The sequence below is a fragment of the Saccopteryx leptura genome, chromosome 13, assembly GCF_036850995.1.
Source record: "Saccopteryx leptura isolate mSacLep1 chromosome 13, mSacLep1_pri_phased_curated, whole genome shotgun sequence".
Lineage (NCBI taxonomy): Eukaryota > Metazoa > Chordata > Mammalia > Chiroptera > Emballonuridae > Saccopteryx > Saccopteryx leptura.
In genome coordinates, this window is record NC_089515.1 from 14,228,297 (window position 1) to 14,241,311 (window position 13,015).

The following is a 13,015-nucleotide window of genomic DNA, read 5'->3' on the forward strand; positions in this document are numbered from 1 at the left end:
ATTATTAAGGGTAGAAGATAGGGTGATATTATGGCAAGCCTATATATTCAGCAAAATCTATATATATACTGCTCACAAAAATTAGGGGATATTTCAAAATGAATATGAAGTGATACAATATCCCCTAATTTTTGTGAGCAGTATTTATATAAGATTTTAAAACTTGTCATAAAAGAGTGCCTATTACCAGGTACGGAGATGAATTCGGATTTCACTCCATTTCAAAATTGACCTCAGGGATATCAAAATAGTAAGTGTAGAGGCCCCTCCCACTGACTACAGAGCTCCGACCCGTGATCAGTGGGGTGACTTGGAGCCGATCGCAGCGGCAGACCCGAGTTTTAATTGAGCGGACTGATTCTCGCGAGGCCGCAGTCCACACCTCACCGGATCACGACTGGCTTGCCCCACAGCCCCGGTCGAGAACCCAGCCAGCAGTGCTGAGGGGATGGTAGGCTCCTTTTTCCTTGTGCCGCTCATTAATGGTCAAGACCCCGCTGACTGCGACAGCCCGACAAGCTGAGCGCAGGTGGACCAGTCTCGTACGACCCCTTGCCGTGCGGCTAACGTGAGAGGTTGTCTTTGCTGTGGCATTAGGAGCTGACACGCGACGCAGATCTAGCGGCAGAGAGGAGGACGACGAGGAACTGCTGAGACGCCGGCAGCTTCAAGAGGAGCAGTTAATGAAGGTTTGTCCTGAAACTACCTCACCGCGGTCTGCAAGTTGGCTCACGTTTTTGGAATGATGACTATGGGCGAGCCCCCTTCCCCCCCCCCCCCCAGATGGGCAAGGAGTGGTCCCAGCGCTCAGGGGCTTGCGCCTAGTTATTGTCATATGGCAGAGTACTTAGTGGGTTCCAGAGGGAATGACCTGGAGGCTGGAAGTCAGAGGGATGCGTAAGGTGTGGGCTTTGTGCCGGGAGAGGGAGACCCTGTGTGGGGCATGTGTGTGTGGCACGTGCTGAAAGGATGCCAACGGCCCGGGCACATCCAAGGTGTAGGCCCAGGTGGCTCAGCACCTCCCTTCCCATGGGCAGGCTCTACTAAAGGAATTCCCTGAGAAAACTGAGCCTTTCCCCAAGTCCTTCCACAGGACTCAGGGACCTCATGTGTATAGGGCCAGGAGGGAAGGGACAAAATACACTGCCACCAGGAAGGCCTCAGTGTCTCCCCCACCCTCACATGGGCCTGCCGCGTCCCGAAGGCCAATAGGAAGAAAGGCAGTAACAGCCTGGCGCGGAGGGGCCCTGGAATGGTCAACTCCCACAAATGAGGGTTTGCTGAATCCCTTCCAATGACATTTTCCCAAGCTACTTAATCATATGGGAAATGCACATGATACGGGTTACGTGGAGGGAAAGATACAACGTTGCATTTGTGCTAGGATCCTGGTTTTGTATAATATGTGCATAAAAAGGATGGGATGGATATAAAGCAACATGTAAATAGCTTTCTCTGAGTGGTGGTTTATGGGTTTTTCCTCTGGGTTTTCTAAAATTTCTACAATGAGCATGTGTTATGGGTTTTTTTCCCTCTCTCTCCCTTTCTTGTTTTTAAACAAATCAATGTTTCTTTTTAAAGGCTACTATCCTCAGTCTCCCTTTCCTGCATTAAAAACCCACACACACACTCGCACCAACCGCCTGAGGTCACCTGCTGGCACCTTGGGGGAGGACAAGGGAGGGCAAGCATTCTTCTGACGTGGAGCCTGACGTAGGGAGATGCGGCCTTGTCGGGGAAAGACAGGCTGAGGGTTCAGGTCCAGAGCCAGGCCTGGCCCTTGGGGATCCACCCGCACTGAGTCTGTACGCATCCCGGCTCCCCCAGAGTCGGGACCTTCCTGCAGGACCTTCTGAATGGAAATGACATTGTCCCTGGAAGTTATTGCCGGCTTCGCTTCCATTTCTGTTTTCTTTTTTTAAATTTTTTTTATTTAATTAATTGTGTTTACATAGATTCTAGGGTCACCCCGAATGCATCCCCCCTATTCCCCTCAACATCTCTCTTGCCCCCCTCCCTACAGTGCTCTCCCCCCTTCCCTTCAGGTTTATCCCATCCTCTCATCCCCTTTCCCTCTGTCCTCTTTTCCTCTGGTCCCTGTGATCCCTCCTCTGTCTCAATTCCGTTCCTCAGTTCTCATTACTTCTTGGATTTCTCACATGAGTGAGGTCATATGATATTTTTTCTTTCTCTGCCTGGCTTATTTCACTCAACATAATAGTTTCCAGGTCCCTCTATATTGTTGCAAAATTATTGTTCACAATAGCGAAGATCTGGAAACAGCCCAAGTATCCGTCGGTGGACGAGTGGATTAAAAAGCTGTGGTACATATACACAATGGAATACTAGGGGGCTATGAAAAAGAAGGAAATATTACCATTTCTGTTTTCTTTGTGAATAGCTCAACTCAGGCCTGGGGCAGCTGATCCTGAAAGAAGAGATGGAGAGGGAGGGCCGGGAGCGGTCATCGCTGTCAGCCAGTCGCTACGATTCTCCCATCAACTCAGGTGAGCAGGAGACCCACCGCCTCCCCTGAGCCGAGAGCCGGCCACTTACCTGCAAGCGGCTGGCCTTGACTATGCCCGGAGAGGCAGGGACATGTCTCCGGGAAAGGGAGTATAGGAAACCATGTGCTGTCAGCTTAGCTTATAGACATGGCGTGGTTCTTCCTGAAATGTGTGTTTTCTTTCTGCTGCAAGTGGGGGAGCCCTTAGAGCATCTCAAGCCCACGAGGGTCAGAATAGTCATCTCTGAGGGAGACGGCGTGAAGGAAACCCACCTAGAGAACAGGATGCTTTTGGACTGCAGAGCATGAACAACTTTTCTAAGCGGTATAATTTTATATCAGTATATTCAGTGCAAGAGCTGAAGACCAATGGTGGTGTTCTCGGCACTTTTCGAAGGAGATCACTTAGGTCCTGGGCTGACCTGGTCTATCAGGATACTCTCCACCCACCAGATCTCTTCTCCCATGCTCTGAACTAGTGCCTGACTTGTCTCCTGCGGGTTCTTTAAAAATGTATTTACTGTTTACTCTGTGCAAGCGTTGTTGCTAACCATGATTTCATTTCACCTTCACGAAGTGCCAGTGAAGCGGGTGCTATTATTACCACTATTATTATCCCAATTCTGTAGCTCAGGTACACGAAGTTTAAGCAATTTACCCAAGGTCCCATCGCTAGTAACCAGCCAAATTTGGATTTAAGAATCCAGGTTTCATAACCCCAGCCTACAGTCTTAACTGGACGCCCTGCTGCCCCTCACGGATGCCTCCCTGGCATTGGCCTTGGGTCAGGTGGTTTGCTAGTCTTTAGTTTTAGCTAACTCTGTGATTACATTCTGTAAGGATACGTAGCACTATAGCAACATGGGTCAAGAATGAAGGCTTACAAAGATGGAACGCCGTGGCCAGAGGTGCGCTGTTGCCAAGTTGCAACGGCAGAATTCAAGTGCAGATCTGCCTTCCCCAAAGCCCAGCGGTGTACGAGGCAACCATCCTGTTGATGGGACACCCTATGCCAGGCCTCCCAGGAGTCCAACTGTGGCTGGCCAGTAGGTCTCCGTAACTTCCATGGTTGACTACTGGGTCCGTGATTGCCGCCATCAGTGGAGGCCTGGGCTTGTACGTCCAAATAGCCCTGGGTTCAAACCATTGCTCAGCCATTTACAAGCTGAGTGGCCTTGGGCAAGATACTTAACTTTCCTTCTCTCCTGGTTCTCCTGCAACATGGAAATAATAAGAGTGTTCTTCCGGTTGTACAGAGGGTTCAGAGATAAAGGAGGTAGGGTAAGTCTTCCTCCCTCCCCCTCCTGGGGAATATCATTGCCCGCGCACTCCCTGCCTCACCCAATATGGTGGCATTTTGTGAACATTTCAGCCTAGTATTATTTGGATTATTTTTCTCTAAATCTTCTCATCTGCAAGGTAGAAAATACATCGCCAATTTCATTAGAGACTAGAGCTTCTTGTTTCCTCACAACTGCTTGTTTCCCTCTTTCTCATTTAAGGATCACATGTTCTGTCATCGAAAACCTCATCTCTCCCGGGCTATGGAAGAAACGGGCTTCACCGGGTAAGGTTTCTCCTCCCACTGTTTCTGAGTCTGTGCCCTCTTCAGTCTTGGGTGAAGTGCTGACATATTGGCTGGAAATGTCTGACAGTATGATCTCAGGGTTAGACAGCAATGAAAATGGTAGTCTCGCTCATCTGTTAAATCAACCTGAGTCATGGGCAAAATAAATATTTCTATTGAAAGACAGAGAAGTTGACTTTAGATGAAAGAATAGCCAGGGTAAGTTCATAGGAAGAACTCAATTAAGTCATAGGGTGGTGAATAGTTCTACAATCAAGCAAAAAGCAATGATGTGAGCCTTTATCTCTGCTATGGAAAGGTACATGTAGGAAAGTCTTTTGCCACCTGCCTACCCCCAGAAACACGGAATAACTAATTGTGTAATTAGGTGGGGAAACGTTTTATTATTTATTAGCAAGAGATCCTTGCTTACCAAGGACCTGCTGAGCAGTGGTATCGGATGTCCTACCAAATACAAAGAGATTTCACAGGCTTAGAAGAAGAAACGGGAGAAAATTGTGAGCGCCCAGGAATTCAGCTTGGGAAGAATTTTTAGGTTTTGTAAATTCTTTCTCCCTCTTCACCTGTCTCCCAAACAATCACTGTGGAATAGATTTTCTAATACTGTTTTGTTTTTTTCTTCTCATTTCAGCCCATTTCTACAGACTTCGCTCAGTACAACAGCTACGGGGACGTCAGCGGGGGAGTGCGAGGTGGGCCCTGCGGCCGCTCTGGTGACTGGCTGGCTGAGGTTGAGCAGAGGTTACACAGTGACAAGTACATTAGCAGGGTTCATGCTGTATGTGGGCCCACATGCTCCCTCTGCGAGCTAACAGAGCATTTACTAAAATCTCAAGGGCTCTCTAGTGACTTGAGACGATGAGGAGCGAGTTTATAAGAATGCATTCATCGCTCCTACTGAGTACTGAGCGCTCAGTTAAATATGGGGAGTTACAGTGGTGGGTGGCCCCTACCTTCAAAATACATATGTCAGTGAGAGAGAGAGAGAGAGAGAGAGAGAGAAGTTTCGTGTGATAAATGCTGTGATCAGAGATGCAGAGAAAGCAGAAATGCCCTCAGGGTGTCAGGGGAAACTTCCATGAGTAAAAGGTATTTGAACTCATAACTAAAACCCCAGCAGGCGTTTCCTGCCTTGGGGCAGTGGGCTGAGTGTGCAGAGACTAGGAGCAGGGAGAGCACACGCATCATGGGGGGCTGTTGGAGCAATGGCAAGAAGACGTAGTCTCTCTGTTAACATGTCCGTGTTTCTCTGTGGACTGTGCCTTCTGACGATTTCTCTCTTCTCTTTGCAGACTACCAGGTACGGAACACGGCCTCTCCGGGGTCGGCCACACCAAACAGGACAGCCATTTTTCAATCCGGATGTGTGCTGCTTCTCCAGAAAAGGGTCTCTGTTGAGAAGCTGCTGATTTGGGTTGATCCCTGTGATGATGAGCCCATAGCCGTGAGGGGCCTTGGCCGCAGGCATGCCTGCACCCAGGTCAAGCTGTCCCTGCAGGTCTTGGGGACATGGCATGAACCAGGTGTCAGAGGCCTCTCTTCCTCTGGCCTTGAAGAGTTCTCTGGGGGGTGGGGAGTAGACCAGCATCAGGGGTCCACCCGTGTACTGTTTATTTCCTTCTCGTTATAACAACTCAGGACTTCAGTCCACCTCCCTCCCCCCATTGCCTGGTCTCATATGAAAACAAACTCCTGTCTTGGCCAAAACGAAAGAGATACTTTGGTATTATTCCTTTTTTTCCTCCAACCTAAACCCTGTGAAATTATGACAGAGAATGAGAAGAGGGAAAGTATGCAAAGAAACGTAAGATAAAAATAAGAAATTGACCATCATAAACTTGACAGTTGTTTTTTTTTTTTTATGTACCTTATACTTTCATGCTTGGAGGCTAAATGCAGGGACTAGTCAGTACAGTGAAGCCAGAATATTTCCCCAACTTGGTTATAAAACAGCAGTATTCCAGTGCTTATTCATTCAACAAGGAGGTCATTTTGAAAAATCCATAGTAGTAATGAAGGTGACACATCTAGAGATCAGTGAAGAGGCTTTGAGAGCCACACAGGAAGATCTGGGAGGTCACAGGGTCCTCCCGCCAGCCCCCACGTGGTCACACGCTCTCTGGAACCCGCCTCTCTGTTGCAGACCCTCCCGGACGGCCACATGCCTGGGCTGAGGATGGACCGGGGAGTGTCTATGCCCAACATGTTGGAACCAAAGGCAAGTGCAGCTGTTCTCTTTCCTCTCCTACGGGAATGACAAGCTCGGACTTAATCCTGAGAGGGATCTGGTTTTCTGTCCTTTCGCCATCCTCAGTGCTGAGGCCCATCCGGTTCTAGGCTGGTGCGCTAGGCAACCGTGTCAGAAAGCACCTTGCTGTCTGGCTTGCTTTGGCATACGGAGCAGGTCTGAGCCCTCACGGGGCGTGGCGCCACGTGTTCACAGGAAGCACCAGCACGTCTCCTGTGACCTCGGGATTAACTTGGCCCCTGCCACGAGCACTGCAGAGTGTCCCAGTTTGCCCAGGACTTCCCAAGTTTTAGCACGGAAGAGTCTTGCCTCCCGGGACTCTCTTCAACCCCAGGCAAACCAAGGTGGTTGGTTGCCCTCGCTCCAGGACATCCTGTACCTCCAGAGTTGTTCAACGGCCGTGCTCCTTGATGACACTAACTGGGCCTTATTTCAGCATGTCACCCACCCAGACACGGCTTCTGGGTCAGCCTGGCTCCGTGGGTCTGTGAGCCAGCCCTGGAACAAGCTGGTTGAAGTATATGTAAAGGCACCCTACCGTATCACACGTGTACCGTAATTTCAGTTCTCTTCTAATTTTCACTTTTGTCCCCAGGACATGGTAAATTTGTATTTGCTCACCCAGCAGAACCCTCCAAAGCCACAGTGCCACGTGAGACACTTGGTGGGCAGTGGGGAAAATGTACGAACCTGTCCCGTACACTAGAAACTCACACGGTCCCGTTATAGTCTTAGCAGCCACATCTTGGGAGTGCTAGATTTTAGGTAGGTTCTGCTTGTTGATCAAATGTCCAGCAATGTTCTAGAAGAGGTGTTTTTTTCCTTAACTTCTCAGATATTTCCATATGAAATGCTCATGGTGACCAACAGAGGGCGCAACAAAATCCTGAGAGATGTGGACAGAACGAGGCTGGAGGTAAATAAATAAGTAAAAACTGAGCCCCAACTGCAGCCCCCTGAGCATTTCCTTCAACTTTCCCCTAAGACATGCTTCTGTGAAGGCAAATAATAACAATATTAATAATAATAATAATAATAATAATAATATAAATAAAGGATCAACCTCTCATTGTAGGGAGAATTTAGTTATAAGTTTGGGGAAAAGCCCACACTTACACTTACAAGGTCAGCATTAAGGAAAACCTGGAAGAACGACCCAGGAGACCCAGTGTGATTTTAGTCCTTTTCTTTGGAACCTTGGTGTTGCCATTATTATGGCTGGTGGCGCAAATGGACTCCCCCTCCCCCTTCAGATGGCCCCAGTCCCCATCTTTCCCCAAGCCTCCACTGAGGCTCTGGAGAGCAGGCAGAGAAGGCTCGGTGAAGAGACTTGTTCTGAGCAGGTTTCTCTTGTGGCTGCTTCCGCATTCCCTTTCGAAGGGTCATCCGGGCACTCACACACCTTCAGACATGGAAGACTGGTCTTAGTATTTTTCCATCTGAATGATTTTAATTAAGAAAAGCCCTGGCTGCCGGCCTCATAAAGAATCGTTCTTTTTCCCTGACAAAAGGCAGTACCTTTGTAAGCAAAGTCAGCCTGGCACAGAGAACCATGGCTCCAGCATCCTAAGAGAACTCTTTTAGGTGGGACAGCAGATGACTGTTCTCCTTGATGGTAGACCAGGCATCCATCCACCTCAACTCCTATCACCAAACTGGGAGAAAGCCCGGGGCTCCCCGAGGGCCACTTTGGAAGGCTCTCTTTGGCTTTCTTATTGTTATGGTCCATTTTCTCTCATCATCTCAATATCCCAAGGACCTGAAGTAGCATCACCTCCAGCATAGTAAACCACCCGCCTATGTCCCATCACCCTCCAGTGTTGTTACAATAATCTTTAGTATTCCGCCAGCTCGTTTGTGTGGTGAGGAGGGGGCCTCACCCGGCCCAGCCAGGTAAGGAATAATGAGATCCAGCCCCTGTTGACAAGCCTCAGAGGTGTGCTCCTCTTCCGCCATTCTGCCTTGCTCTTCAAGGTGATGACTTGCAGGCTGGAGAGCAACTCTCGAGGCCATCTGTGTGGCCATGAGGACTCACCACGGCTCTTTTTCTCCCTCCACAGCGCCACCTAGCGCCAGAAGTGTTTCGGGAAATCTTCGGCATGTCCATACAGGAGTTTGACAAGTTACCTCTTTGGAGACGCAACGACATGAAGAAAAAAGCAAAACTCTTCTAAGTCCCACACATAGACAGCAATTAGGAAAAGGACAGACAGTGGCAGTGACCCATAGGATGTTGTATTAAGGCCCAAATGTGATTGTAGAATTTGCAAACTACTGTCCCTCAGCAACAACAAGGGGAAGAATCTGGTTAAAACACCCAGGAGCCAACCATTGGTCCAACCAACGGCAACACCTGCCAAGAAGCAATGGGGTAGAAACCTCTCTGTTCCCACACTCGACAGTAGCGTTCACATGTGACCTTCTTACATCACCTGATGCACACAACAGGAGCTCCTCCTCTCGTTTCCCTTTGTCGTCCAACAATAGTGCCGACTGTACGGATAAGAGCCAGCAAGTGCCCTTAGGATGCCGCATGGAAAAAACGCAGCCGCTGTAATTCCAAAGTATGACTGTATTTATTCTGTAGCACTGTGGCCGAGAAGGAAGAGCCGGAGGGGCCGCCCGCGTGGTGGCAGCCGTTTGCACACGCCTCTGCCCACAGGCCTCCCACTGCCCTGGGCTCCACAGGGTGGAAACCCAAACTCGCTGTGGGAACCCAGCGCTCCGCCTGAATGGGCTGGTGAGCAGCCGGAGTCATTTTTAACAAGCTCTTGTTCTCTACTGTTGGCCCGGACCTGGTTTGCAAATCACTTAGCTATTATTACAAAAAAAAAATTAAGAGAAAAAGAAGGGAAAGGAATGAAAGGCAAACCTCCTTCACTCTTTTTCTGCTTCCGATAGTGTGATTCACTCTTCTTCCCACCAAGGATGGGAGCTGTCCCTGGCCCCCCAACCCCCATCCCCTAACCTCATCCCCCCGCCCCCACTTTGTAAAGAAAGGAAAGGGAAAGATTGTCTCCAGATTGGCACAGTTGCATGCTGTTAGGTGTTTTTTGCCCAGGGGCCATGGCATTTCTGGCAAAAAAAAAAAAGTCCTGCGTCCTCCTGATGCAAGTTCCCGTCTTCTGTCTGCTCTGCCTCTGGCATCCTCGGAATTGAATCACAGCCACGCTGGTTTTGCACTTAAAAGGTCTTTTCAATAGTAGGCTAAGGAAAGGCATGGTTTTCTGTTTTAAATCTCTGCAACTCCAAGGCAGATTGCCTGAAACTGACTTATTTTGGCCTTTTTAGTGTCTCTTGCCTAGCACCATTGACTCCGTGGTGTGTGCATGCGCGCACATGCATTGGGCCTGCTAACTTATTTTGCAAATGGCCGGACCTGCAGAGACCAGCTGTTCCTCGGTCTGGAGCCAGACTGCAGCGTGCAGTTTTGCCCCTTTGTACGTATCAGTTGCCTCTTGCTTCATTTATTACTTCTGCTGTCCCATTGTCTCTATGACGTCACCTGCGTTGGCAGCCTGTGTGTCCCAGTCCTGGACTTGCTCTGGTAAAGTGTGAGGGGTGGGGAACCACTGTGTATGCCCAGTGTTTCCTTGTCACCATCCATAACAAGGGTTCCAGCACTCGGCTGGTGGAGACGGGGCTGTCGTGATGGGGTTGATAAAGGACCCTCGATGTTCCCATTGGTTAATGAGGTGTGCCCCCTGTACGGCCAGATCAAATATCCATGTACGGGAAACTGCACTGATAAAGAACTGAGCCCAAAGCCTGTTCCCTCTAATGAAGCTTTGCTTTTCTTGTATCTTTTGAATTTGATGCAGCATCCCAATCTTAGAAGGGAGAAAATACGCTTCTCTCCCTGTCAAGCGTATTAGCAAATTTAAACTACACCATACAGGTGGGCACTGCCTGAAAATGCCAGTAGCCTCCTGTTTGCGAGCAGAGCAGTGCTGTGCTCTGGAGAGGGGACACTGAACCCTAATGTAGAGTGTGCTCCCCATGTCCACCCAAAGCAGAAGGCTCCAGCTGGAGAGATGGTTGATGAAGCAACAACCTGCTTCTCCTAACTGCCAAATCCAATCTACGGGCTACAACACGCCATCAGTTTTGTTAAACGGGGCTCAGCATGCATATTCTCCAAATGTCCAGGCTACTGCACCAGGGGCTCAGTATTCTCTGCTTGAACCCTGCCCTGCACTACACATACAAATTCCAGTAGTTAACACAGTCAAATAAATGGGACTGTCTGCTTTGGGAATGGAGTCATACACCTGGCAAGCTTCCCTGGTGCAGACAGAAGGGCTACATTTCTGAGTGCTGGGCTTCCTTGGGATTCTTTCAGCACCCTGGTTATGTGGAGCAGAAGAGGCCTCTGCCGGCACCATGAGAGTCGGTGCTTCCTTTGAGATTCCTCCCATAAAAGCCAGGACACCACATAGTCTTCCTGTGTGATGTACGACGGGACACAGGGAGCCTTGGAAAACGTGTACCACAAGCTACATAATGGCACTGTGTTTTGGGTTAGTTATGAAATGTTTGTAATGTGACTTCTTCAGTAACTAACGGTAAACTGCTTATTCTCTGAAACCTTGACCAGAGAAGCTAGAGTTAATGGGTAATAAGGTGGAAAAAAAACAAAACACAGGAGTTTTTATTTGTCATGTCCCCCTTCTCCCAAATCTGTTGCTTCTGAGCTGAGATGAGAGCAACGCTTTTCAATCCTCAGCCTCCCGGTCTGGTTATGTCAGTCACCTCTTCTTGGAGAGGTCTTTGCTGGAAATGTTTATAAAACTTTTACCTAAATTTCTTTACACTTGAAAGCAAACACCATTTTTTCTAAAGAATTGCTTCTCGGGTGATTATATAAGATATATATGCTTTTGCTAGTTTAAAAAATTCAAATGAACCACTTTTGACTAAGTAAGTCTTTCTAAAAACTCTTTTAAGCCAACTTGGTGTTAGCGTTCGCCTGTGTGTGGAAGGGGCAGGTGACCCCTCCAGGCTGTGAGTGACCCCACCGGGCTTTCTCTCTGACTGTCATGAGCGAAGGCGGAAGTTGAACTGTGTCCCCAACACTTCAGCGTCCTCTGGAGCAGGCTCAGTTTTTACGAATCCCTGTTCTGTATTTCTGGTCACCGTTTAATCATTACTTCCTAAGCAGCCTGGATTTTTTGTTGTTGTTTTACTCAGCCTTGATTTTATCTGATGTTTAAAATTATTTTCCTTTGACACACCAAGTATTTGTCAGTGTGCTCTAAAGCTCACTCATTAGTACTCCTTTTAGAAGAATGTCAGAAAAGGAGATTCTTTTGGACTTGAAATTTGCAATGACAGCACCTCATAGGGATGATGTGTATTAAGGGAACTACCTAACTGTGTTATAATGAAAAGGAATGAGAAACTTTTACTTTGGCATTAAAAAAAAATCACTGTCCTTCCATTTGCTGCCCAGGAAACTGTGGGGAGGTGGTGACTGAGACACGTTGCAGATGGATGTTTGTGTATCTGTTTGGTCAAGTTTCACCAACGGCCAGCTGGGAAAGAAAGGGGGAGAAGGACAGTTGAAGCTGAAAGGAGCTTTCTAAACAATGTTTGTATACACGGCAAAATTAAAGAAATCCAACATGTTCTGATGCTTAACGTAACTGAGCGGCGATTGTTAGCATTAAATAAGGTTCTTCCTCAAAGTGTCTCTGCAAGAGTGAAGACCTCTAAGTCATTTTCTGAGCCCGTTCACCAAAAGTAGGAGAGGAGACTGTCTATGCCCACATTCAAGAAGGCGGTGAGCCACTTCACCGTGACCTATGCATATGGTCCTCTATCCTCCGGAAGAGAAAACGGATGTCCACAAAGTTGATGTTCTCTGGGGGTTGTACACCCAGACCCACTGGTCACGAATGTGTGTGATTTCCGTGAGTTGCCAGCAGTCCGGCTTTGATGTTCTCCCAATTCTTTCCATTTCAGTTGGGTTTAGAGAATTTTTTTTTCAAGTGTTGGAAGGTCTGCTGTTCTTCCTACCCTCCCTCCACTTTTCAGAACTCTGGAAGCAAATGTTTGGAAGAACTGCTGTGTAAAAGATGTGTCGTGTCCTCCCGTGAAAGTGAATGGTTGTCCATCTGCACCCCGAGCACCACGTTGCTGGTCTGCAGAGGCGGCCAGTGGCCCGCGTAGCTGCGCTGACGATCCCGACCTCCTCCACGCTCCTGCTGCAGCGGCACTCGGCCCTCTGCACTGTCCCCTGCGTCCCTGTTGTACTCACGACTCGGTGAATAAAGTGCGTGCTCTATTCGTAGATGCCCCCGCGCTGTGTCTGCTTCCGTTTCCCTGCTTCCTCCCGAAGGTCAGTCTCATTTGTAAAAGCACCAGCCCAACTTCTGATAACCAAACAAAATCAGAGTCGAACCCAAGTCTTAGTAATGCATCTTTATCATAAGACAGCGGGTCGGAGGGGCAACCCAAAAGAATGGTCACGTGCTAGTCCAGCACTGTGGGCCCAGTTCTCCAGACCACAGTGACCAAGTTGACTAAAGAAAAACAATTTTCAATGGAGCTGTTGCACTGGCCAGTGTTGGAGTCTGTTTGTGACATAGTCTCATCTCAGGCAAGGCTAGGCTTTGGGGAGGGTTGAGGACAAGAGCTGCTGAACTTTTATGAGCGCGGGCCATTCTACTAA

At 48.5% G+C, this 13,015-nt stretch overlaps 1 protein-coding gene across 22 annotated transcripts in view; it reads left to right on the plus strand.

Moving 5' to 3' along the window:
- Positions 1 to 12,634, plus strand: part of ABLIM1 (actin binding LIM protein 1) — a 277,495-nt gene extending 264,861 nt beyond the window's left edge. For 6 of the 22 annotated variants that reach the window (XM_066354683.1, XM_066354667.1, XM_066354668.1 and 3 more), the window contains 5 exons: positions 598 to 689; positions 2,402 to 2,507; positions 4,009 to 4,073; positions 4,726 to 4,786; positions 5,387 to 6,191. In XM_066354683.1, the coding sequence (XP_066210780.1) occupies positions 598 to 689; positions 2,402 to 2,507; positions 4,009 to 4,073; positions 4,726 to 4,786; positions 5,387 to 5,724 (662 nt within the window). In that variant the 3' untranslated portion in view covers positions 5,725 to 6,191. Of the gene's footprint in view, positions 1 to 597; positions 690 to 2,401; positions 2,508 to 4,008; positions 4,074 to 4,725; positions 4,787 to 5,386; positions 6,195 to 6,237; positions 6,313 to 7,177; positions 7,259 to 8,402 lie in introns of those variants that run through there. The other 16 variants (XM_066354672.1, XM_066354673.1, XM_066354670.1 and 13 more) reach the window with 7 other exon arrangements.
- The last annotated feature ends 381 nt before the right edge of the window (positions 12,635 to 13,015 follow it).